The sequence below is a fragment of the Sturnus vulgaris genome, chromosome 8, assembly GCF_052056855.1.
Source record: "Sturnus vulgaris isolate bStuVul1 chromosome 8, bStuVul1.hap1, whole genome shotgun sequence".
Classification (NCBI taxonomy): Eukaryota; Metazoa; Chordata; class Aves; order Passeriformes; family Sturnidae; genus Sturnus; species Sturnus vulgaris.
Window position 1 is genome coordinate 1,193,617 of NC_142250.1, and position 27,350 is coordinate 1,220,966.

At 42.0% G+C, this 27,350-nt stretch overlaps 2 protein-coding genes across 7 annotated transcripts in view; one reads left to right on the forward strand and one right to left on the reverse strand.

Annotated features, from left to right (window-relative positions):
- Positions 1-2,476, forward strand: part of LRRTM3 (leucine rich repeat transmembrane neuronal 3) — a 72,838-nt gene extending 70,362 nt beyond the window's left edge. For all 4 annotated transcript variants that reach the window (XM_088168655.1, XM_088168654.1, XM_088168657.1 and 1 more), the window contains one exon: positions 911-2,476. Coding sequence is in view for 3 of the 4 variants with exons in the window: in XM_088168654.1 (XP_088024780.1) it covers positions 911-1,108 (198 nt within the window). In the remaining variant the exon portion in view is untranslated. The remainder of the gene's footprint in view (positions 1-910) is intronic.
- The window catches only part of CTNNA3 (catenin alpha 3), a 369,305-nt gene that overhangs the window by 267,692 nt on the left and 74,263 nt on the right, over positions 1-27,350 (reverse strand). For all 3 annotated transcript variants that reach the window (XM_014883316.2, XM_088168652.1, XM_088168651.1), the window contains exon 7: positions 25,894-26,097. In XM_014883316.2, coding sequence (XP_014738802.1) covers positions 25,894-26,097 — 204 coding nt within the window. The remainder of the gene's footprint in view (positions 1-25,893; positions 26,098-27,350) is intronic.

Below are 27,350 nucleotides of genomic sequence, written 5' to 3' on the forward strand. Positions count from 1 at the left end.
TTTGCCATACACTTTTGTAAGCACAAACTTTTAGCTGCATCTCTTATGTAAAGTATGTCCAGAGCTTTACACTTCCTGACTGAAAAGACAGAAGGTTGCTGGAACTTCCCCCTAACTGCACAGAAATTTAATACTATGCAATGAAATTCAGCTTGCAGAACAGATGCCTCCTACAATAGAAACTGCAATTTTAATGTTTCTGAACTGTAAATCTCAGATAAGCTGGGGCTTCTGATGCTCATCTGAACCTGAACTCCAAACAATATGAAGCTCACATATCTCTGGTAATTAAACACTGCACTGGGTTTTACTCCAGAACTGCTGTCAGAGATGAGAACTAACCATTACAATTGCTGTGGCATTATAGATTATTTATTAATTTGAAAGAACGGGAGATCCTTCCTAACTAGAAATTTTACTGAGACACAGCCCCCACAAGGAACGAAAACAGGAAGGAAAGCTGCAAAGGACGAGACACAAATGGGGACGTTCCCAGTTTAGTTCCAATGCCAGGAGGGCTGAGGTCTCCTTCCCCAAGCACTTCAGTGGTGGGAACTCTCACCTGTATTTCCAAGCAGACCAAAGGTATCACACTCACCGACAAATTCAAGCCACACACTCGGAAAAGCATTTACATTTCATTTACAATATTCTCTGACAGAGTGATTATAGCTGAGGTTAATTACACTCGAAAGATAATTTAACTTGAAGCGCATCTTAATCTTCTCAAACACATTCAAGCACGTAGGTAGAAGATGCGAGGTGGTGGAGGGCAGGGTTAAAACAGCCCGGCGCTTGAACGGGGCGGGGTTTGGGTGGAGAGGACAGGGAAGCAGAGGGCACGCAGCGCGGTTTCTCAACACGCCATTCATTTGCTAAGTGCTGCCGTCCCCCTTTTGTCGTGTCCCAGATCCCGCTGTCCATGAACGTGTCGACGTTCCTGGCCTACGAGCAGCCCACTCTGAGCTACTGCGGGGTGCACCACGAGCTGCTGGCCCACAAAGCCTACGAGAGCAGCGGGCAGGAGGAGGCAGCGGCCGCGGCGCTGGAGGCCGAGCTGGAGCTGAGCACAATCACGACGGCAGCGCGGAGCCAGCCGCTGCCATAGAGCCGCTGCCATAGGGCCGCTGCCATAGGGCCGCTGCCATAGGGCCGCTGCCATAGGGCCGCTGCCATAGGGCTGCTGCGGCACGGCACCGGCACGGCTCACGGGCCTCCTCCGCACAGTCTGCCTCCCCGTGCCAATTAAAAGAGAATCACAAAGATTAATTGTTTCCGGTCTACAATTTGTAATTAGTTCAGTTGTGCAGTATTTTTTTGACTTCAGAGTATGGCCCTCGAAGCGAATCTTTTTCAAAGCTCATCCTACCTACCTGTATAAACTGTACAGATGTAATGTATTTTTCATATTGTAAAGTTTCAATTACCAAGAACAACTGGTATGTACAGTACCATAATTTAATTACATCTTACTTTACAAGCTTCAAATTAACAAAAAGTTATTTCTTGTGTTATTAAGTTACTCTGTTTTGTAGGGACCATTTTGTTACTGCTTTTGTGCCCAGACAACTTTAATCTAAAATTCTGTCCTTTGCAGAATATGCACCATTTTTACTGTGTTTAATGTGTAGAATTTTATCTACTGGTTCCAGAGGGAGGGTTTAACTATTCAAACTTCTAAGAAATTATTGAAATATATAGCCAAGTTTTCCTAGAAATGAAAAGAAAAAAAAAATTAATTCTCCTCAAACTTACTTGTTGCCTTGAAATACAGCCTGATTTTTAACAACAAAGCTTGGTTATGCAACTGTTTGTCAAGGCTGATGAGATTTTATTAAGTCTCACTGTTCTGCAAGACACTGAGCAGGAGACTTCAACAGGCAGCTACAAAATCTGCTGTGAGAATCTGCCAAATCAGGCATTTTTATTTCTGCCTAAAGACAAAGGGGTCCAAAACCCACTTCTGTCACAGGCAGCTGCTGACAGAAGTGGCAACAGAAACAAGTCCTTATACAAGTCCTAGAATGTAAAATGTTACTCAAAAGAAACATCCCAAATATGTAGTAATTTGGAACAAATGGTAAAAGTTTACAGTCCTTTAACATTACAATAAAGCAAACAAAGAAAAAAAACCCAAAACCTTTAAAGAAAAAGGAAATTAATGTAGTATTAAGTCTTTAACAATTACTACATTGCTTATTTGTCTATCATTTAATACCTGGATTGAAGCATTCTTATACCCCATTCTTTGGTTTTAAATCTTCAAGACTTCTCAATACTGTATGAGAGTAACTTTTTATACCACTACCCACTACCCTGTAATCATAAAAGATTACAGAAATTAGGAAGACATTATATCATGCTGACTCTGTGAAAAACGAAATGGGAACACGAGCCTTCCAAAATATAGGAAAAAAATAAGTTTCATATGGTGAAGCAACTTTTTTATAATAAAGAGAAATTATATAACCACAAATCTATTTTTCTGGATCTTTATCCCACCGTATTTTCATGTAGCTTCAAAGCAAAAGACTGAATTTTAAAATTACAGGGCAACTGTACAAAACAAGGTGAATAGAATGAAAATTAGCTTCAAAAAACGGCAAGAAATCAATCTGCATTCAGTACCTGTTAAGTGGAAACAAGTTGTCAAAAGAGAATACATTGTACTGCTTATTTATTAGCCTTCAGATTTTGTAACATATTTTGCATAAATTATTTCCTCTTCAAAACAGTAATTGTTTTTTTAACACACCTCTTAGACCTGCACACTTCAGTTCTGTATTTCTTCACTACACTGGCTCTTGAATTTGTGGTCACTTTCCACAGTGCTAGAATTTTCCTTCAAATACCTAGTTTGAAAATCCATTTTGCTAATTGTCCGTTGCCAACGAACATGCAGGAGTCACTGTGGAGCCCGGGGGCTGGGGAGATACTCACATACACAGCAGCATTTCCCCTTTTCTCTCCCTCAGTCACGAATCAAAGACTCCCAGTTGCAGACCCACATGGCACAGGACAAACGGCAGAGTCACAGAATGAGCCCCTGACAGATTCCTCATGCTCTCACAATCACTTCCCAGGCTCTCTGTAACCCCAGCAGGTCACTCCAGTGCCACTCCATGGATCCAACATGCCAGGGCCCAGAGCAGCAGGGGGTGTGTGCTCACCCCAATCCCAATTAAAACATGACTTGCTGTAAATATTCAGTGGATATCCTTTTTTCTTGGACTACATCAGCCTGAAATTTGTGATCTTCAGCAAGATGGATGTCTTCAAGAAATCCAGATGGCAGGTAGGTACCTTTCTCTCTTTAGAAAAACCCTAGGTTGGGCTAACCCAAAAAAAGACTCACTCCTGAATTCTGAGGTTAGCCTGTGTACAGCTGCTTGCCAGCAGATTGTTGCCAGCTGTGTCCTGACTGTGGTTGCATAGGAACAGTAAATGTTTTCATTTCATGGATAAAACAAAACAAAACAGTATCCCCAATCCAGCCCCAGCCCTCTAGCTAAGTTAGCAAGAAGAAAGGAGCCTGGTGTTCAAGTATTTATTAAGAGGGGGTCACTGTCATGGATCATTTCCCTTTGCAATAGGAGCCATGCACCAGGAACAGAAGCAGCCAAAGGCATCCACCTCTGTCTCAGTTAAGTGACACCACCAGACCCTGGCAGGTCCCTTCACCAAGAAAAAGCTGGGGGAAGTCATTATGCTTGCAAAATACAGACTGAGAGACAATATAACCTCTAGCAACGAAAAACCCCAGACAATTTTAAAAATAAATCTAGCTCCAAGCAACAAATTCCCACCATCATCCATCAGTGGATCATGCTTGTACAGCAATGCACACGGCTCAAACACCCATTAGCAAAGCAAGCCCAAGCATCTGACTGCAGGTCCTGTCTCCACAAAGATTAATGACTCATTTGACAAATGCCTGCATGTATCTCAAGACAGTAAATTTAATAAATAGCAAACACCATCTATACAAGAAAGCAAATGACTGCTTCAATTAAAAAGTTACAAAAATTTGCATTACTATTCTCAAGTGATCTGAGAGCTACCACTGACATAAAAACCCCCAAAATATACACAGTTTGCAGACATACATCATAAAAATCAGACTTCTTTTGGTAGCACACAACAAATGGAAAATGCCAGCCTCAGAAGCTGTGTACTAGCCTTGCTCTACTCAGAATCCCTTCATTTCTCTCTTTCTCTCTCAAGGCATGTTTTATCTCTTATTATTTCCAATCCTCAGACTGGACATGAGAACAGAAATTGTGCAAAAAATTGCAACATACAGGCTAAAAAAAACAAAAGTAGAAGTGCAAGGGCAACACCATGACCTGAGAAATAAGCCAGGATTCCAGTGTCACTGAACTGTAATAAATTCTGGATATTGCTACACTAGCAATGAAGGTCCTCAAAGGTGGTAAATGCAATTGATGACATGATCATGTGGAGCTGGATTCAGTTCCCAGCTGGGGTGGCAAGAATGGTCTGCTACCCCATGGAGCAGGTGAAAAAGTACAGCTTAAGTCATGTCTTGCAGCCTGATCCTCCTCCCTTGAGGGAAAAGTCTTTCTGCTCCAGTTTTGCACAGGTCTCAGGGGGCTGGGCTCCCTAAAGGCAAATGGACAGTAAAGGCTGAGTGTAACAATTTCACTTGGTCACATCATGGGCACAGGCAGCCTCACACAGCAGCTGGGAGCTGAAACCCACAGAGCTGCACAGTGGGGCAGGCACACAGCTGTCCTCCCCTGAAAGCCCCCCAGTCACCTCTCCAGGGCAGGCTTCACCTGAAACCCTGGGATTTCTCTTCGGGAGCGTGGGGGAGTGTGTATCTTATAATCAGGATTCAGCTAACCAGAAAGGAGAAACGTTTTTACCCAGGTTTCTCAAGTCCATCACAATACTAAACAAACAATAAACCTGCTTGTCAGAAGTACTGCAAACATTTTTCAACACAGAAAGATACTTATGAAGCTCTAATAGGTACAAGTTTGACCATAATGATCCATACTTAAAAGCAGATGTTCCTTCAATTCCTCAAAAAAACTAACATTTGACTGAATTAATAGCTCTATTATAAAATAACAAGGCCAGGCTCCATTTTATTGTTCTACCTAATTACAGAACCTGATTAATTTCAGTTATAAAGTTTCAGAACAAGGTGAACATAATGAGAGTTCAATGATTAATGTTATTCTAATGAGCCCCCAAGAAATGAATATTTTACCACTAGAACTTTGCCAAGAATTCGTATGTAAGCTGAAGTGCAGTGTGTACAAGTGTGAAAATCCCACATGGCACGGAGCTTCTATTCTACTTGATCACCATCAATTAGGAATGCAAATAACCCACTCGGAGCTGCCTCGTTAGATGGCAGCCACGGAGGAGCAGCAGCACAAAGCGGCGCCTGCTGGGGACAGCAACGAGCCGGTGGCACAGAGCTCAGCACGCCCAGCTGACAGGGGACACTTCCAAGTCCCCTAACGCTGATAATATACAATGAGTTAATTAGGGCTGCATGAGTGTGGCATCGCTTTGGATTAACAGTAACGTGTGCTGATTGCCCTATGAAGTGCCTTAGGTCAGCTGACACGAACAGGATGGATGGTCCCTAATAAACACCAGAATTCCACGTGCATTAATTACACCACAGTATGCTTCTTCCAGCTTTTATAGAGAGTATTTCACACTTTGTATTCCCTAAGAAACAGACTTTTAAGGTGGATGCATTTCAGCAATAGTTCCATCTACGATCTAATCATGAAGTGAGTGCTTCAATGAAATATATTTCAAAGCCCAATAATTTAAACATTGTTACACACTAATTCTGTGTTTCTTAGAGAACAAAACCTCATCAACTTTTGCTGAGAATACTCATTAAAAGAAAATGATGTGTCTCTGCAGCACTGTGCACTTCAATAATTTCAGTAGTTTTATACAAGAGTGTGTCATAAATGAGGCATAGAAAGCCATTAACTGAACAATTCATATTGAATAGTTTGTTGTAATTTATGCTTTCAAAAGAAATCATGAAAGTGATTTATTTTTCTAGTAATAATGATGCACCTCCCTTTTATGTCTTGCTGTTGATAACTTTATTTTTAAAGAACCTGTAAACTTGCACAATTAGTCCAGCCTCCTCTGCCCAAAAGCCTTATTCTCATTGTCAGGAAAGGAAAAAATACAGCTATCAATGGTGTATCTGAATATGCAAACACGATTCGTGAACAAGATTTATTTTTGTCTTCTGCTTCAGCATTACCTAGACAGTTCAAACTTGTCTTTGCCTTCTGCAGCCTAGCTCTTTCTCCAAAGTCTAGCTGTCACAACTGAGACTGCCAGCAGCAGAAGAGAATTATTCCAACTGAGATCCTGGAGGGAAATGCCTCTCAGGTATTGTCACCTCCAGAGCTGAGCAACTTTGCTGCCAACCAAGCACATGCTGACTCCTTTTCTTCATCACTAGCTCTTGCAAATATAGACTCATAAATGGAATAATGCTAGAATATGCTAATAAAAAATCAAGCTCTTTTTTTTTCTTATTCTACCACTACACAAGGTGATGTAAAGTTTTGGGGGTTTTATAATCTCCTTGCACGCTAGAGCCGTGAAGAGAGACGATTAACAAACGTCACTATGAACTGCCCTCACCCCACTTTCATCAAGTGATTGTAACAGAAACTTTACAGATGTGTGGAATGATGAACACGGTGCCCTCCCCATCTCAAAGCACAAACAGCTGTGTAGGTGTGCCTCGTTTGCAGCTGTAAAAGCAGTAAAAGCACAAGTCGGGGAGGATTCCTTTGGTAGATTTCTTGGGTTAAAATAAAGTGCAAAATCTGAGAACCCTTTATTGATATTAAAAACCAGAAAGATCTGTGCTGTGCACTGCAGAAGCCACGCCGTGGTTCCAGAGGGAGGAGCTGCCAGTGTCCTCTCCCACACTCACACACCCTGGCACTCCTTCCTTCCCTACCTGCCTGCACCGTGCCTCAGCAATTTTGAGGCTCCACCTTTGCTTTCACAAAGAAATTCAAATACCCGCTGGTTTATACTGCTCAATTCCATTCGGAGATTGTACTATAAACCAAAATTATCCTTTAAAAAATGTTGGGCTTTTTTTGCTTCCCAGAAATAAGCATTAATGACCTGTTTTGAGAGTTTGTGTGTAAGTTTTTCTTTTACAAAATAGGAGGTAGGAGGGGAATTTATGCAGGAGCATTGTTAATGCCACAGAAATACAATCGTTACCAAAAAAATAGTCACACTGCTAAAACTGGAAGATTTAAATGCAGAAATAATTCAGCATTACTCCTGAGAGAGGATGTAAAGAAAGGAGCTATAAATACCATAGATGCAACTAAGTTATGCTGCAGGAACAAAAAAGAAAATGTATTTTCAAAATTTATATGGACCTCAAAGAGAAGATATTTAAGGCTGGTTTTTAAAAGGAGGTACAGGCTAATAAGGCACAAGATAAAACAGAAAATGAGAAGGATTAAATTCAAGTCTGGACCGGATATACACAGGCAAACCACTTAAGAATGGGATCCACGTTTCCTAAAGTGAAAACCATTTCCATTTCCTTTAGTACCAAGTTTCTCCTGGACATGTCAGTGATCACTAAATAGAACCTGAATGTCAGTCAGTAATAGGGACAAAAAACTTGGCCTCACAGACATGAACTAAAAGTAACTGACCCCAGGAAAAAAAAAAGACAGACCCAGATGTGCACAGCTGCTCTGGGAGGCAAATAAATGTAATGAGGCTCCCATAGATCTGTATTAGACCCTCAATCAAGTGCTTTCATGTTTAAAATACCATTGCTCATGACCTCTCACCTAAGAGGACTCCACAGAAGTCAAGGGAAGTAGAAAAGTAAATCAAAGGTGGAATTATTAATAAATAATAATATATGCCAAGACACCAATGTATTGCTCATATGAATATGAATTCAGTTAGATGGGGCAGTAAAGACATAAAATGCTGCCCATCAAGAGCTGATCACTGCTCTGCTTCAGTGGTGGATTTTTCCATTAACATCACAGTTTTCTGGACTATCAGTTAATAAAGGTAACATTGGAAAACCATTTAAAAAATAAGAAAGCATTATAAATACAGAATCTTTATTACAGATGTTGCAGCATCAATGGTTAGCTAAGCTGAAATAGCAGGAGCTGCTCTGTCAGTTCAGTGTCTGACTGAAGGGGTTAAACAGGTCAGCAGTGAAGCACGAGGGGAAATGGGGGAACTCCCCATAACAACCCCTGGGAACCTCACAGTTTCCTCTCACACAAAGCCAGCCTCCCCACTAGAGCTGTCAAAAAATAAACCAGAATTTCACTGAAAAACACCTTCAGGAAAAACAGCCTGGAGGTGTGAAGGAAATTTGTTTCCTCTTATTTTTTTTTACTTTTTGAATTGTTTTTCTGTTTTCCTGAAGAAAAATAAATTCATTTTATCTAAGCAGGAGAAAGGATAGATGTGTAAAATGGAAAAAAAGGAGGGAAAACCATAGAGATGCTGATGGAAAAGAAAGATCCCAAGGAGTCAGTGAAGAAAGACTTGATAAAACTCCAACTGTTCATCATGGTAATGGATTCAGGTAAGGAAGGAAACGGGAAGGAATGAAAATGGGAGGGCACAAATCCAGTTGTTCCTTCCCAATGGCTGGTCTGAAAACAAATGGAATCCCCTGGGGCAGGGGAGTGAACAAACAAAAAAAAAAAAAACAGAGCCTGCCAGGGCTCTAAACGAAGGGGTTTGTCACATCAGGACAGCACAGTGACAACAGAGACAGACAGCATCATTCAAATTGAGGTCATCACTTCAGCCTGAATACTTCCTTCTGTCTGGACATCTCAAGGTAGAGCCATCATTTTCATTCTTTCTAAAAGAGCTTTTAATTTGCAGCAAAAAATTAGGTTTAAAAAATTCTTTTTTTTTTTTTTTTGCCTCTAGTAAAACACAAACTCCATAAAATATTCTGCTCCCAAAATTTTTATAAAAGTAAGAGCTTTGCAATCAGGTATATGTGATTTAAGGATAATGAAGCAGGTTTTATGGGCTGCAGAATATTATAAATCTTTTCTGATTTCTTTCAGGGTAGTGGGAAAAGGGGAATTGTTGCAGGAACAGATGATAGATCATATCTGCCTGTGGGTAATAAGGCTTCCTATAAGGAGAAATGGCATACTCTGAATAATTACATGCAGTCTGAGGCCAAAGGAGACACGGTCTAGTCCTGGTCAGAAATTTCAGCTCCCACAAAGTACTTGTAAAAAACGTGTGAGGATATGAACAGTTTTTCTTTTGCTAATTTGCTCAGCTTCAACACTAGGTCAAACCATAATTTCACTGCTTTGCAGAAATTCTTCTATTTTACATATAAAAGTGGGCAGAAGCATCAAAACCACAGCACAATTCAAAGAAATAAACTGGGAGATGCAACTAGGACTGTATCTTAACAGAAATACTGAGCATATTTTTCAAATGACGTTTGTGAGACACTATATTAAAGCAGGCTGTCAGGCAATATAGGCAAAACTGAAAAAGAACAGCATAAAATATTCAATACAGACCACACTCCTTAAAAAAGTATTAAGAGCCCCAAGGGCTGAGCTCAACTCCTTGAAACTAGGTGATGCTGTGCTCCCATTAAAGCCAGCTGCAGTTCCCCCAGTGCCTTTAGAGGATTTGGTATTTTCAAGTATCAGGATTTCTGCACTTGTACAGGAGATAAGTAGGAGTCCCAGCTGGACACAGGCCATAGCCACAACACCCTGCCTGTTCTCATCATTAAATGCTCACCTGCAGCTTCTCCAGCAATTCCCTGTACTCAGTGAGTATTCCAGTAGAGGGTTTCTCCTTCCTCCTCACAGTGAAGAAACCAACTCACCCACGTAGTGATTTAGGGATTCAGATTCTGTGTCACTGACAAGTGGCTATGGGGAGACTGCCCCCCTCCACCTTGTCCTTGAGAGAATCAAAGAGGCACTGAAGCAGAGCTGTGCTTTCCTGCACTCTGCCAGAGTGGCACAGCTGTCCTGAGGGACAGGAAGAAGTGCAAATCCAAGTGCTGCTCCTCAGCCAAGCCTCTCCTGCTCACCATGCACCTTCCTTTCCTCCAAACCTGGTCTCAGGCTGAGAACCCTCAGCAAGGCTTTTAACATACCATAACTTGATAAAACTCCCTCAGGAGTCACAGAAATATTCCCCTCCTTCTCCACCAAGAGAGACCAGTCTCCAGCTTAGGAATTTCCAGAAGTTTCTCTCAGATGAGCATTTTCAGCTGTTCCCAACGAAAATGCCTGCTCCACCTGAGCAAGGGCTGCAGTGGCCAACAAGGAAATTAAGTGACCTTTCTCCCTGCCTCTGAGCCAAAATATAATGCACTGTAACATTCAGTAAAGAGTAAACAATTTAATAACAAAAATTATGCTATCGATCACACCATCCCAGAACATCAAAAGTCACATTTTATATCACAGTTCATAGAGCAAAAAGCTCCAGAATAACTTGCATTTTTCTTCTTTCTAGTTTCAGGAACTTCAGGCTATTTTCTAGGTTGCCATATGTATGACTTCAGCACAAGCTAACGAGATATTGAGTGAGAAATCATTAGCAGCTGGTCAAGTAAAACCATGCCATCAATCATTTTCATTTCCTTAATGTCAACAATTCTAATTTCAACTCTGGGAAAAAATTGTATTTTAAACTGTGAAATACATCACATAAAACAGTGACATTTGATAGTATGCTTTTAGATTCTCAACTTTATTGTGAAAAAGTCAGTTCAACACATAATGAAGTCATTCTTCCTTTACAACCACCAAACCCAATTGCAGGGAGGGAAGAAAAGCTGCTTCATCTAGATGAGGCAAACCAACTACCACCTATTCCAGAATAAATCCATCATTTTATACCTAAAGCACCAGTAAAAATTCTGGAAGAACTTACAAAGCTGTCTTGTGTCTTCTATTTACAAAGACAATGTTTAGGCTGTTCTTGCACTCCAGTCAGTGGAAGCAAGCCACGAGTAGCAAAGGACTTTCCAGGAGACAGCTCCAACACCGTGCCTTGCTCACCTGGCCTGGTTTTGCAGACACACTCGTGCCAACAGCTCTCCTACAAGAGCCCTCCCTGCTCTTTGGCACAGGCTCCTCAGGAGTGGAGCAGAGCAACCAGTCCCACAGATGCCATCACCACCAACAGCTTTCTGTGCTCAGGATGAGGAAGGGAGTGACAGGCTCCTGGGAGGGACAGCACCAGCGTTTCCTCTCAGCTGCCTGCAGGAGAGGCACCCTCCATCTCGAAAGCTGGATTTGCTGCAGCTCCCCCCTTATTAGAACAGGAAGCCTCTATGGAACACAGCAACTTTCTGAGGAAGAAACCTCAGATGGCCAAGTGACTCCAGGGGCTGCATCCCTCTCACCTCTATCCCGACATGAGCAGATGCCTCTTTCCTTCTCTCCCAGTCCGACACCGTGCAGCAGCACCCAGGTTTGCATCAGTCCTGGAGAGCCTCCTCTAGAACCCTGACAAAATCACCTGGCTTCATCCTAACACTAGGAATTTACTGGGGATAGCTGCCATACTACCAAATCACAAAAAGAGTTGGTTGGTTGGGTTTTTTATATAGTGCATATCCATTCTCCTCAGAAAAACATGTTAGTATGAGAGAATAGCTCATATATTACATTACACAAATGCAATTTAAGTTTTAATCTTGTAGAGCAAAATTCCTATTTTCTATTTCTTGTATTTAAGTTCCAGTTTATGAACAGATTATAGGATGCAAAATGCTTAGGTAGATCCTGAAATATTAAATTGAGATAAATCTTTCTAATGTAGTTATAAATTTGTCAGGATACAAAAACTCCTGCTGATACGATAAGCTGAATCATTGTTAAATGTACTATTTTCATGCAAATAGCTCAGGAGAAAATAAACTCCTAGTATGCCTACAACTATTAATAGGTTCTTTTATTCACCAGCCTTCCTCAGATGCTTGAACACAAAATTGTAGAAAGGACATATTATTATCTGTAGATGGCCTGGAAACCTAAAAGCCCCACCAAGTTTCACTCTAGTTTTGATCACTGCATAGAAAAAGCATTCACTGTTACAAACCTAGACTAATCTGTGGAAAAAAGCAATTTGCAGGAAGAAAATGCAGTATGAAGGCTGGGAATATTACTTTTTTAAAACTGTGAGGCAATAATGAGTGGGGCTAAGAGGGAGCTCACGGTCACTTTGTGCAGCCCAGTGCTCCCAGCAGATGCTGGGCAGCCCAGGCAGTGTCACCTGGGTGCATCACCAGGTCCCCAAGGTCCCCAAGGGAACTGTTCCAGTGCTTGCTCATCTACAGGCTTGGGTTTTTTACCCAATACTGCACAATTCTGCATTCTGCCAATTGCATTTGTCTTCCTCTGAACAGTTACAGAGAATAATTTAACAGCATAAACCTTCTAAAAACCTCTTCCATATCTGAAAATATCAGCATGTTCCTCTTCTCCTCCACCTCTTCCTAAGTTACACACTCAGTTCAGTCAGCTGCTTCCTACTTTTTCTAAGTTCTAAAATCCTTGCTTCATTTCGTTCTGCTTATGAGTCCTTGTTATTCTTAAGCTGTGATGCCCAAAATTTCCTGCTGAGCTGAGTCCTACAGTTCATTTCATTTCTGATTTTCATATGGCACTGGGAGCTGTACAGCAGTACTACTGTGAAGCCACAAATGCTGCATTTTTTACATATACAGTGAACTTCTTTCCAAGGGTAATTGTTTGCACTTATTTCAATCTGCAGATTTCAGACCATTTCTCCAAACTTAAAAAAGTAATTAAAAATGTAAAAAATAAAATAAGTGTAATCTTTTTATTGACCTATACAGTCCTTTGAAGTTTCACTAGGGTAGCAAGATTCAAATTCTCAATTATTTCCACTCTTCAATCCCTAAGCCATTTATCTACCTTAATTTCATTTATTACTAATGGAAATACAGCATACATGTGGGTCCCAGGCCAGTCCTTGCAGAACCACACTTCATTAAGCTATCCCTGCAATGGATTCAATACCAATTCACTAGGAACACTGGTATTTTAGTGACCTGTATGAGGGAAACCTCATAATACAATAACTGCACTTCTCAAGTTTGCTTATGAAAACATCCTCTCAGTGTGCAACATTTTATCAGTTTACAGCTTCCCTTTTAATCCCCAGCCAGCTATTCTGTCAAAGAACTGCATGTATTTGACAAAATATATTTTGGAAATAGATGCTTGTGGCTCAGAACCACCTTCTTATCCTGAGCAGTTTTAGGAAATGATTATATAAGCATTTCCTGCAGTTTCTCCACAGTTATCCAAGTTAAAGGGACTGACCTATAAATTCCATAGATATGGGAATTCATCTGTTAAGATAAATCTGGCTTTTTTGTTACCTGGAAATACTCATTCCTCACAGATTTTTACAGTCAAGGCCAATGGTTCACAAACTCCTTTCTTAAATATTCCTGAACTCCTTCTGGCACATAATCACTTTCCCTTACTGACTGCATTTGTTTTTCCTAGCTAACTATTCACAGGAAGCCTGAAGCAGGTAGGAAGGACAGAGTATTTTGAGTTCCTGTCCCCCATTTAGAAAGATCTTTATTTTCCCTACTATTATTTCCTTCTAAATGACTCTCAGTGCTCAGATTCCCACCCTTTTCCTCACTATTAAATGTGCAGGTTCTAATGGAGCAGAGAAGCCTCTGGTGCTGATGGGACAATTGATCAGACTGTGCCTTGCTGCATCACTCCTGCCTCACAATGTGGTATTTGGGCAAAGGAGCAAAGAGCATTCTGGCCTAGAAACCACCCCAAAAAAATCTGTGTTTCTGCAGCACCAGGCCCCAGAGGCCTGAGGGGAAGGCACAGCATGCCCAGCATGGCATTCCCAGCATGGCATGCCCCAGGAGTCCCACAGGAGCTGTGTTACAGAGCAATCCCAGGACACTGCTCATTTTTTCTCCACCTCATTTACTTCCTCAGCCACAGGGAACAGGAGGACAGCATCACATTTCAGCTGATTGCCAGCAGTGGATGATTCCAGATTTACAGACTGGCCTACAGATCTGTATCACAGATATACACAGACTCTTCACTACAAGAATAAGCTAGAAGACAAAAAAATAAAACTTCCTTCCTTAATTGGTGATCAAAACAAAAATCTAAACCCATTCCTCCTGGTTATTTTTTCAGCCTCCCTATTTTACTGAAGTTGTAATAGCTATTTAGGTTTGTAATAGTATTTACCAGATCTGCATCTGAGTAAATGCCAAGGAAATAATTTTAATATCTGACCTTTGCCAATCACATTTCATCCAGACATGGAATGAGAGAAAGAGGGAATGAGAAATACTATTTGCTTATAATCCTATTAGACATTTAAAATGGCATTGACAATGCTACAGACTAACTGGAAAACATGGCAAGAACTGAAGCACAACATCAGAAATCAGGAATACAGCTGGAGATTCTCCAGAGGAATCTTTCTTCTATTAAATTTTGCCAATTTATCAAAAACAGAATCTTCCATGGTAACAGAGAAAGCACAACAGATCTTCTGACAAAACAAAGGCATATGCCCTGGCAGCTCTGTAAGACAGCCTTGGGACCAAACTGAAAGTTTCAAATCTGCTGTTCCCAGTCTTCCTGGGAAGGACTTGGAGGTAGCAGTCCCTGAGCAGTCTTGCTCTACAGAATTTCCATTCTTACAGCTGAGAGAGGCAGGTGTTCCAAGGATCACAATAAGAAAAGAGCCAAACAGCCTCAGGACCTGGCAGCCTTACCCTGATTTTGCATGCTCACTCATATGCAACAGCACTCTGCTTTTCCTTTGAGATCCAGGGTAATTCTTCATCTGCACAATCTGCCCAGCTGTTCCCCAGCTGTTCAAGGGAGGACAGGTAAGAACCTGCTAACAGCCCTGGCAGTATCTGTCAGCATCACCTACACCATCCCAGTCCATTTCATTCCAAAGTCTTGCTCTCATGTACAGCAGGTGGCTGACAGAATCCAAAAGATCATTAGGCCTCTTGTATTTCAAATTACAATCAAGTTTTTCCTGATTACTTGAAAGCTAAGCATGTCCTTGGCAGCTGTAAGACACATCACAAATGCCATTGTGACCTTACCTCCCTAGCAAATAGCTCTGAGCTGTCACACAGCATTCCACATTTCCTTTACCTGCTCATTGTTTGGATTCCTTCAGTTGACACATTCTACAAGATCTTTGCAAAGTTTTCCCTATTACTGCAAGCAGTAGACTGGAAATAGCATTAAAAAACCAAAATGGTTCTGGCTTATGTGCATCTGCTGTCTCCTGTGTGCACTGTCCATGTGTACACGTGCACAGTCAGTAAAGGCACCTCAATAATCCAGTGCTCTTTTGCTGTATTAAGCAGAAAAGAAGCACTAATCAAGTTCCCAGAGAAGAGATTTACCTTGGGCTCCAGTTTTGTTTTCCATTAACTGCTGCCAGGGTGTATGTAATTATTATATTTCTTATTTTCTCTTATTTACATGGAATAAAAATTGATTATTATTCTTCATTTCTCCTGCAAAGAGCTAAATATATTAAAGAAAATGAAGGGAGGGATTCCTTTGCCACTTATCTTCTTATACAGACTGATAATTCCTCCCATACAATATCAGGGTTTAGGAAAAATTAGAAACATTGCTACTTGATACAAAAGATAATCCTAGATTATTCCCGAGTACAGCTCCAAGTCAAGTAGCTGACTTATCATTCTTTTCCATCTTTGTATAAATTTCCTTTGTTTTTTCTCCTGATAATGAAACAATGATTAAAGACAATTAAAATAACCCAAGATAGCAGAGATTTTCCAGTAAATACAGCTATTAGAATCATTTATTTAATGTCTTCTACTAAGCACCACAGCTGTCTGATTTAAGACATTTCTTTTCTTTGCATACTCAAAGAGAAAGAAAAATGTGCCAATTGGCAGCACAGGCTTAGAAAACAACCACGAGAAGAGCTGATCTTGAAAGGACTAAAGCACATTTTTTGTATTAATATGATAGGGGGATGGTTCAATTGTTTATTTTGCCAGCCTTCTGATCATACAGATTGATCAGAAATGCAATTATCCAGAATTATATTCTTCCCTTTTGTTTTATGCACTTAAGGAAAAAAGAGTAGCACGTCAGACAGGAACAACAAACAACTGGAAATTAATCCACTCGAAGGAAAATGCCAATAAATGCTGTTTGTGACCAAAGACAAAGAGATGGTTTTCTTTTTTAAGCCTTGTTTTAGTTTTCTTTTCAGAAAGAAGATGGAAATGTAGAATTGGGATTTAGTGATGTCCTTTAAGTCACTGTCTCAAGATCTGGCTGAACAATTAAGGCCAAGAATGACATTTTTCTGCAATCAAAGTACTGATTTCATGGAAAGTGACCACCAGCTCTTTCACATCGAACTCCATTGTTCACTCCTCATAGAAAAAGATCTAGAGAAGCTAGGCTGAAATGAAGTCCAAAAATCAGCTGACAACTATGCAGGTACCTCCATTTCCATCCAAGAGAAGTCACTCCTGGTACTATAAATGAAGAAGTGCAGGGTCTCCTAGGCTGCTGGCATACAATATCCTAAATCCAAGGAACTATAGGAAAAGCATTTGCTTTTAGCCATGCAGTAGATCTCAACAGGCATGGGATGAAATTTGAGAGAGAGCTGTTAATCAGCCACTTCCCAAATGACTTCTACAAGGTATTTTATAATAGAGAGGATTCATTACAACAGAATTTAACACAATAACTGATCTTCTTTCATCATCTGAAAACTACCAGAAATTATGAAATGAAAGAAACTTTTCTTTTACTACTTTATGTCATTTCTTGTCCTGGCTTCATTACCTGAGTATCTTTCAATCTTCCATTAGTAAATAATGGGATTTACTGTATATTAAAAGGAGCTGGCAGGGTCACCCAGGACATTGCACAAACACTGGAATTTATTCAAATGTTCAGCATCAGACTGCTGCTGTCTTCAATCTGTGCAATGTCTGGACATTCTCCAGTCCCAGCCACTGCTTAAAGCAGGGTCAACTCCAGCCAGCTTAGTTTGGGTTTTGCATGGGCCAACACCACCAACATTCTGTGAAGAATTCCCTGAACTATCCAGATGTGATTGATCTTTCTAACTGCAACTGTTATATAAGCAAAAAGTAATTTTCAACCTGAAACTGAATGAAATTTAGAAATGTATTTGGACAGCAAGAATCAGCTGCATTATACCAGAGGATAAAAACCAAGACAAATGCATCTGAAACAGCAGACTTCAGTAGCATTCCTAGAAATGGCATTTCAGAAAATGACCAGTCTAACATCCTCTAAAAAACAGGAATCTGGTTGAGAAAAACCTTATGTAGTAACAACCATTTTCAATAAACCCTAAAAACAGGAAAATCCTTTTAAACTAAACAGCTAGGTAGATGCTGAGTTAACAAATAGTTGATTATTTTTAATGCTTGTTTATTACCATAATCAAGGATTTATTTCATCTCAGGGAAAGCAAATGCTGCTTTAATGAAGGCTTCTTGAAAAAAAATGAGTCTTCAGCAACCCAATATATTTTCATTGCTGCCAGGTATACTAAATACAAATTACTGCCCCTTGTAGTGACTCATCCTCCACAGAGCCATGAGTTGCTCCTCACGCTGCACTAGTCCAGTGCAAGCCTGCAGTTCAGACCTGATTAATCCTGAAATAACTCTGCTCAGAACTGTTCAATGAAAAGCAGGCCTTAAGGACAGAAAAGCTTTCATTATCCTTCTGCAGCTCACGTGCTGAGATCCTAGATCTCTGAAAAGTCTGGAAGAGCATCTACAATCAGGTACATTTAACTGCAGCCTATTTTTCACCTGTAAATCTATTTGGGGAATTGACTAGACCACTTCTCTCTTTTAAGTACACTTAAGATCCTCCTCCTTAACAATTCATATCTAATTTCCCCATAAAACAAAATGTTCACGGAAAGTGAACATTTAGAAAAATAATTTTCAATTACACATACTGCATAGAAAATGGAAGAAAATCTTCTGTAGGAGTCTTCAAAGTCAACTCGATCAACCAGTCAGGCAATGTGAGCAACAGAATCATGAAATCTACGGGTTTTTTGCATAAATGCCAGCATAATATGCCATACAGGCATACCAATTTTACTGGGATACATCCTTTTTTGAAAAACATAATACTCAGTGAAGTCATAAAAAAATCTGCCATGAGTAAGAGAAGAACTGAGTGACACTTCCCACCCACACATAGAAATTCTTCTAGTTTACATTTTGACATACCTAAATTCCAAACTTCTCTGGAACACCAGTTTTCTTGAAATATTTGAGTATAAAGAGGACAGTAAAGTAAGAGCATTCAAATCCACTCTTCTTGTAAAAAGGCACAAACACAAGTGGTTTTCATTTGTTCAAAAGTAAAAAAAAATATTTAAAAACAAGGATTTTAAGATATCACTTATTTCAACCCCTTCCATAAATAATCAACAGCCATTCTGCTCTTGAGGATTTTAATAAGGAATTTCTTCAAGTTCCCTGTTAGTTGAGTCTACCAAGTTTGGGCTCAGTTCTTCAGAGAGCAGCTACACAGAACTTTGTGAGTTACATACTTGTGAAAGAAAGTGGAAGTTACCACAAAGGACAAGTCAAGCAGTCCCAAATTTTTACCTCCTTAGGTGTCACTGGCAACCCAGGAAAATGTTAAAAGTCTTCATCAGGAAACCATGAAGTACAATAATGAGATATCAGTATGCTTGAGGCATGTGTATGTAAGAATGCAATAAATTCCCACAAAAAGCCATTATCAATCACAGTCTCCACATGCAGACAGCAGTCAGGCCCTAAGCTTTGCTCAAGAGTTCTCAGCACAGAGGGAGAGCAAGGCACCAGCTCCACAGCAAACAAATGTAAGGGCTGACACAAAGAGCAAGGCCCACAACCACACCACCAATAAATAAAAACCCATTCCTGGGTTTGAATTTACAGTGCTCAGGGTTCAGTAAGTGAACAGTCAAGAGTTCTAGGGACACAACAGCCCAAGTCCCAGCTACCCCCTGTGTCCCCTATCCCACAGCAGGCCCTGCACTGCCCACCTTTTCCTTAAGGGCTCACCCAGAGCAGCTCACTCCCTGTCCCAGCTCCTCCTCTGCCTTCAGGGATCTGGCTCCTCGTCCCATCCTCACAGCACTTCAGCTGATGTGCTCACACCCAAACAGGTCCCACAGCCACAAGTTATGGGCACAATCTGGTGGTGGGGGATGAGGCTTTGGAGCCTTGAGGGAAGCCAGTTTCATGAAGCTCCAGGAGTTGCATTCCCAGCAAGGTCCAGGTATGCCCCACATGCAATACAGGGCACACCTGAGCATTCCTGAGCTCTGCCTGATCATACAGGGCACACCTGAGCATTCCTGAGCTCTGCCTGAGCATTTCTGAGCTCTACCTGATCACACAGGGCACACCTGATCATTCCTGAGCTCTGCCACAGAGCAGAGGACATTCCTGCTCAGCCATAGCTGGCCTGCCCCAGGCTACATGGATGGCCAGGGCTTGATTAGCAGTAATATAAATATGTACAAGGTGGGCAGCTTCAGTTCACTTCCTGATGTGCCTCAAGGTAAAGTGTATCATTATTGTCCTCACGTTTTTTAATGGATGCACTGCTGGTGTGAGAAGGGCTGGGTTGGCTCTGTTCCCTGCCACACACACAGCACAGCTGTGGGACAGCAGGACACAGCAGCTGCCACCACCTGTGGCACAGGAGCCACAGACATGTCCAGACTAAATTACCCATGTCTCAGCAAACATTTAGGTAATAGTGACACAAAAACCCAGTTAAGAAACAAACATTTTAGGAGTACACAAGAAGGAAGTGAAATCAGAACTGATTAGAAAAATACACTGACATATATACATACATACACACATATGTATCTCCAACCTATAAAGCCATAATAAGCTTTATTAAAACTAATGAAGCTCAAATGGCATGAAACACATTCAAAGAGTAAGAGGATTTCAGTTCAAGAAAGCAGCTCTCATATTAGCAGTGTATCTGACCTTTCTTTATGGAAAGCCAAAGGAGGATGCAGAATAATTGTTCACCTCCTTATTTAATGATGGCACAGACAGCAGCACCTAGTGCTGCCCACAAGAGCCACTTGCACTCACACCATCACAACTGCATTATCCTTTCTGACCCCCTCCTGAAGGGAAGGGAATGTCCTTACAGTGAGTGAGTAAAAACACAACTCAGGAAACGTGGAGTTCCTATTGCTGCACCCCAGGGAGTTCAGGAACTTCTCCTTGGAAAGCATGAAGAGACAAGAGTTGCTCACTGGGAAAAAGGAATTACTAGAAAGCTCATTACTAGAAAAACGATTGCTCCAGTGGATACATTATTTCATTATTATCCACATTACACTATGATTCTGCCATTGATGAGATCTCCAAACCCACAGTACTAATTCCTGTTACTGGATGTCCTAAAATGCAAATATATCCCCTAACAATGTAAGGCTGTGAGTAAAATTCAGAAAGAATACCAATAGTTCACAAATAATTTCGAAGAATTTTTGAAACAATTCAGAAGAAAAACTGCTGCCTTTCAGAATTATAAATGTATTTGCAATTTACTGTGTGCCTGAATTATTCTGTGAACAGAAAAACTTAGAGGTTCTTGTGGAGAGCATTTTGCTTCACTTTCCATTATACCATTCACTGTGATAAAACCTCTGTGAAAAAGACACTTTCATAAAAGCAAGTATCTTCTGAGACAATGTTTCTCCCAGCTTGCATTAAAAACTCTTTAAAAAATAGATTTTTAAAAATTTATCACTGACACCAACAAGCTCTTAATCTTTGATGCCCTTGAGACTTATTAGACACTTTAAATAATTGAGGAAAATGTAAAAAAACAAATTTAGGAACCACAAAAGCTACACTCCTTATACTGTTTCAAATATTAGGGCTAAGAAATCCTAAGTTCCTGTACAGTTTGTCAGGAAAATTATTCCACAAACACCAGAGGTTTATGTCCAAAAAGGAGATGGAGGAGTCATGTAACTTTTTTTGAATAATGGAAGAGGCCATGGGGAATTTCCCCTGGGGTCTCTCAAATTTTTGGGGGATGCAGCCTCCTTTTATCCTCATTTCCCAGCCACGTCCCTCTCTCTTTCCCCACTGCCTGAGGTACTTGAGAGGTACACACTTCCCAAAAGTCTAATACCTAAGACCTCCTTCTAATGTATAACCCTCCTTTTTTTCTTTTCCTTGTGTCAATCAGTGGAATTCCTATGGAATTTATGGTTCTTCCCATTGTTTCTTTCATCTCTCAGTATTCAATTTTATTTATCAGAAGACCTACAGTTTGTTAAGACAAGTCTCTCTCATTCCATTCATCAATCAGTGGAATCCTTCCCGTTGTTTCTTTTACCTCTCAGTGCCAGATTTATCTCCTAGCAGACCCACAGTTTGTTTGTAAAGACAAGTTCCTCACTCCTATCAAGTTCAAGCACTGAGGCCTAGTTTCAAGAGAGCAGGCAATGCAGAACCTTACACAGAGCTCAGACACCCAAGTCCTTGGCAATGGCCCTGTTTAAGCTCAATATTTGCTGGGCAGGGCACATCCACCATGAGCACCAGAGCCAGGGAGACCCTGGATGAGCCAGGGCAGCTTCCTGGCAAAGCAGCTGCTGCAGGAGGACCTGTGGAGGTGGCACTTACTGGGTGAGGTGGCTCTGGGGCCATGCAGCTCCACTGGCAACACTTAGATGGGAAGGAGCCTTAAGGCAAGGTTCCACAATGTGCCAGCAAGAAACAGGAGCCCCGTGTGCAGAAAAACAAACCCTGACGGGCACAGCTCGTGAGAGGGAGTGCAGAGGGCAGAAATGGAGCAGGGAGGCCGTGCTTGGGAAACACACCAGGGGCACAAAGCCAGAGCAAGGCACACCCTGGCTGCACTGTGGGCAGGGAAAGCTTTCCACTCTCACGTAGAAGCTGTGGCACAGGGGCTCTGGAGCTCACTCAGCACAGGGCACACAGGAGGGCATACACACAAACAGCCATGAAGTATTCCACAGACACAGCGCTTGCCTGTGGAGTACAACAGTGCTCCCAAGGAGAGGAAAATTAAATTGTGCTATGGTAACAAATAGCTGTCATCATCTTTACAGCTCATTCAACTCCCAGGCCTAGCTTATTGAAACTACTAATAGAAGAGCCAAAAAGACACTGATAAATCAGCACTGTTTCCTGGATCTATCATCTCCTCTTCAGCAAGTTAGAGCTGTGAAATAAAGTAATTGACATCTGATAATCTCATTGAAAAACTGATTTAACTCAGTCAGTGTATCCATTCAGTAATAATTATATAAGAGCTCTAAAAGAAACTAAAAACTTGTCATTCCCTCCTGTTATGTAACCTCACACATTTAAATCTTTTGTATTTTTTCCTTTTTCTTTCCTTGTCTTTGCTGCCTTGTGCAGTCATTGTGTTCTGCACCAAATTATAGGACATTTTCCCTTACTGTCATATTTCAATAGCTGCTTTCTGACTCTCAAGTCAGTGGAGTGGGTTATGTTTTATTCTTTTCCACCTATTGTACATTATGTACCCCTAAACCCATGACTATTTCTGAAGTACAAAAGATCATCATGATTTTGTTTTAAGAGTCTAAGAATTTAAGACCATTTGACTTCAAATCTTGTAGTTTCACACCAGAGATACATAGGAAAGTGTTCTTGGGACAAACCCACAGCAATCTTTTGGACTAACACAGGATGCTGTTCACCACATCTGCATCCTGCCATGTGCTCTGGATAGAATCATAGAATCATTTATGTTGGAAAAGCCCTTCAAGATCATTAAGCCCAACCACTAAAGGTGGATGCCCTCCTGTATAAAACTTTCAGCCACTTAACAACAAACTGTGACCCAACCTACAAGAACAGACATTGCAAGACAAATCTGCCACAACAACATACCAAAGATTTACATTCCAAGCTAACCAGGGCAGAAAAAAATCTCACTATCTAATCCATGTGTAAAGCACTTCCAGAGAGGTTCAAGAATTAAGGCTGCATTCAACAGCATTTTAATTAAAACTTTTATATAGCACCTTGCTCTGGTATAAGGCCTGAAAGCACAACTTGACTTTAATAAAGCACCTGTAAACTCCCAATAAATAGAGACATATCAAAAAGAACAAGAGCCGTGAGATGAAAAAGAATCTGATGTGCATAGATTATTTTAGTCCCTACACTACATTATCCTAAGGACAATAAAATAAGACAAAGCAAACAGTCTCATTAGAGTGTCAACTGCTGACTTACAGAACAGAAAGGAATTTCAGCTTCCCAAAAAGGGAGCAAGTATCTGTATAACACAATTGTTCTCTCAGTGTGCTTGCTTGATGAATCATCCTGAGGTATCTTTAGAAAAGAACATTATGCCTACAGAAAATGTTTACAGATGAGATTAACATTGTGTACCCATATTAACAGTATTGAGTCTCCACTGTTTCAACATTTACCTGCCAGACATAGCAAGTGTCAAATCCATTCTTCAAATCTAAAAGAAAAATCACTTTTAAAACGCAAACTACGCTCCTTTTTAATTCACAGCTACAAGCAGACAACCAGATTTCTGGGTTTACCAACACTCCTGTCTTCCCAATATAGCAATTTAGTCATTCTAACACTTGTCAATTGGTGCTCTTCTCCTCTTCTGGTGTCAACACTCTACTTGAAGACAACAATAACAGATTGCTTACCTTTTGAGAAATTATGATTTAAATTGTCGCATTCTACAGGAACAGAGATTACATTTTCAAACTCTAGTCTAGGAAGTGGCATTATGAAGAAATTCTTGTTTCTGGCATATGAAGGATTGTCTGTTCTGAACCAGTGACACTTCACAACAAGTACAAAATAACCTAAACATGTACATTTTATCTGCGGTATGGCATTTTCCACAGACTTGATATACACGATATAATACAATTCCTACTCACTCTGGGGATGTGTATTTCGTTTTTACTTAGATTCCTGGAGAAAAATGTCCCTTTCAACCTTTTAAAGAGCACGTTGTGAAATGCAGGTTCAACTGTATGTCAGTTCTTGGTTAAACACTAAGCTCCCCAAGCATGAGGTGCTGAGGCAGCCCCAAGTGGGGCCCTGTGTTACTGAGCAGCCCTGCATTACTCACCTGTCCCAGCTGACACTCAGTTGCCCGGTGTTGTGTCACTCAGTTGCCCTGTGTTACTCAGTTGCCCAGTGTTGTGTTACTTGGTTATTCAGTGTCACTCAGTTGCCCATTGTCACTCAGCTGCCCTGTGTTGTGTCACTCAGCTGCCCAGTGTCACTCGGTTGCCCTGTGTTGTGTTACTCAGTTGCCCAGTGTTACTCGGTTGTCCAGCATCACTCGGTTGTCAGTCGGTTGTCCAGTGTCACTCAGCTGCCCTGTGTTGTGTTACTCAGTTGCCCAGTGCTACTCAGTGGGCCCGTGTTACTCAGTGGCCCCATGGCCCAATGTTATTCTGTGGCCTGGTGTTACCCATGGCTCAGTGTTGTGTTTCTCAGTGACCCCGGGCTGTGTTTCTCAGTGTCCCCAGGCCATGTTTCTCAGTGTCCCCAGGCCGTGTTTCTCAGTGTCCCCCCATGGCCGTGTTTCTCAGTGTCCCCTCAGGGCCGTGTTTCTCAGTGTCCCCCCTCAGGGCCGTGTTTCTCAGTGTCCCCTCAGGGCCGTGTTTCTCAGTGTCCCCCCAGGGCCGTGTTTCTCAGTGTCCCCCCCCATGGCCGTGTTTCTCACTGTCCCCAGGCCGTGTTTCTCAGTGTCCCCCCATGGCCGTGTTTCTCAGTGTCCCCTCAGGGCCGTGTTTCTCAGTGTCCCCCCATGGCCGTGTTTCTCAGTGTCCCCTCAGGGCCGTGTTTCTCAGTGTCCCCAGGCCGTGTTTCTCAGTGTCCCCCCAGGGCCGTGTTTCTCAGTGTCCCCAGGCCGTGTTTCTCAGTGTCCCGCCCATGGCCGTGTTTCTCAGTGTCCCCAGGCCGTGTTTCTCAGTGTCCCCCCAGGCCCGTGTTTCTCAGTGTCCCCTCAGGGCCGTGTTTCTCAGTGTCCCCCCATGGCCGTGTTTCTCAGTGTCCCCAGGCCATGTTTCTCAGTGTCCCCATGGCCGTGTTTCCCAGTGTCCCCCCAGGGCCGTGTTTCTCAGTGTCCCCAGGCCGTGTTTCTCAGTGTCCCCTCAGGGCCGTGTTTCTCAGTGTCCCCCCAGGGCCGTGTTTCTCAGTGTCCCCAGGCCGTGTTTCTCAGTGTCCCCCAGGGCCGTGTTTCTCAGTGTCCCCCCCAGGGCCGTGTTTCTCAGTGTCCCCAGGCCGTGTTTCTCAGTGTCCCCTCAGGGCCGTGTTTCTCAGTGTCCCCTCAGGCCCGTGTTTCTCAGTGTCCCCCCTCAGGCCCGTGTTTCTCAGTGTCCCCTCAGGGCCGTGTTTCTCAGTGTCCCCAGGCCCGTGTTTCTCAGTGCCCCCAGGGCCGTGTTTCTCAGTGTCCCCAGGCCCGTGTTTCTCAGTGCCCCCAGGGCCGTGTTTCTCAGTGTCCCCCCTCAGGGCCGTGTTTCTCAGTGTCCCCTCAGGGCCGTGTTTCTCAGTGTCCCCCCAGGCCGTGTTTCTCAGTGTCCCCAGGCCGTGTTTCTCAGTGTCCCCAGGCCCGTGTTTCTCAGTGCCCCCAGGGCCGTGTTTCTCAGTGTCCCCCCAGGGCCGTGTTTCTCAGTGTCCCCGGTCTGTGTTTCTCAGTGTCCCCCCAGGGCAGTACTCACGGAGCGCAGGTACTCGGCCAGCAGTTCCTGCAGTGCCCGCCGGATGGCGCTGCACTCGGCGATGATGCGCTCGCGGTGCGAGTCGCGGGTACACGAGGAGTCGGCCAGCAGCGCCGCCCCGCTGATGATCGCCTCCAGCCGCTGCTCCAGAGACGGCCTCACCTTCTCCTCCTTCACTGCCAGGGGATCCAGGGCTATTAAATTCTGGGAAAAAACGAGGAGCGCAGGTAACAACAGTCAGTTCAACGAAGCTGCCGCTTTATTTCTGACTTGCAGGAGCCGCAGTGACATCATGCTCTCAGATGTGCTGCTGGCCCTTTCCACTGGAAGCCTCCAAAATAGTTTTGACCTTGGCAGATTCCCTTTTCCCCAGTGGGGCTGAACACAGAGGTCATCTGCAGACAAAGCCAGGTCGTCTCTGCCATTGTGAGTCTTGAAGGAGGGCTTTAATGCCTATTTAGTGTTTGAGAGATCAGAAGAACCTCTGCAGCTAACTCAGAGCCAGCAGTGGTAGCTCACAGTTGAGGAAGTTAAGTCAGATTACACAAAGAGCCTAATTCTGCTGATTTTTAGTCTAATCAATCCCACACTGCGGCAGAAAGCCACCACTGCCACTTTTAACAGGCTGAATATGGGCAAAGATAAAAACTGCAGCTTTTTTTAGTGATTATTTTTTCAAAGGATATAGATATAAATGTCCTTTTGCTTTTTAGAAGGTAGGGTAAACAAAAGCAGACAACTCTTTTGTCTTGATAAAATTAATTATATTTGTGTGGCAAGCAAATATTCTAATGAAAAAGAAAAGTAGAATATGAGATTTCCATGAAACGTGAGGGTAAGTATATTTGAGCTTCAGCATTTGAAGAAAGTCAAACCAGTAACTGGTAATGTGACTGAACATCTGAAATTGTGTCATTATGGTCCTGATCTCCAAACCTACACTCCACATACACCTGTTCACCTCTCACATCACATCCATAGCTGGTTTCAAGCTTTCAGAAGAAATATTAAAGAAGAAAACTATGCCAGATACCCTGACGTGGAATTCAGGTAAATCAGAACTTACCTGTGCTTACCCAGTATGTGCCAGACTAATTGTAAACTGAAGGATTTAAATTATTTTTTTCAGTTTAGATTTAATAGGACAATTTCTGGGACTGTCTAGCTTAAGCTAGAAATGAAAGTTTTCTATTAGAACACTTCAAATCTCAGCTGATCCAAACCAGAAATGTCCTCCTTTGGGAGACAGTTTGGAGAAAGTTTACACCAGGATGGACAAAGGGCACTGGCCAAAAAGCTACTATGCTTCATCTCTGAATAAAAAATCTAAAATAAAAAAATAAAAAGACAGTAATAGCCAGGAAAATAAGAGTTCAGACTCTGCCCTACAGATAAAATTCTTCAAATCATTTCATTACTTATTCATAATCAGTACATTACACAGGAAAGATTCAATG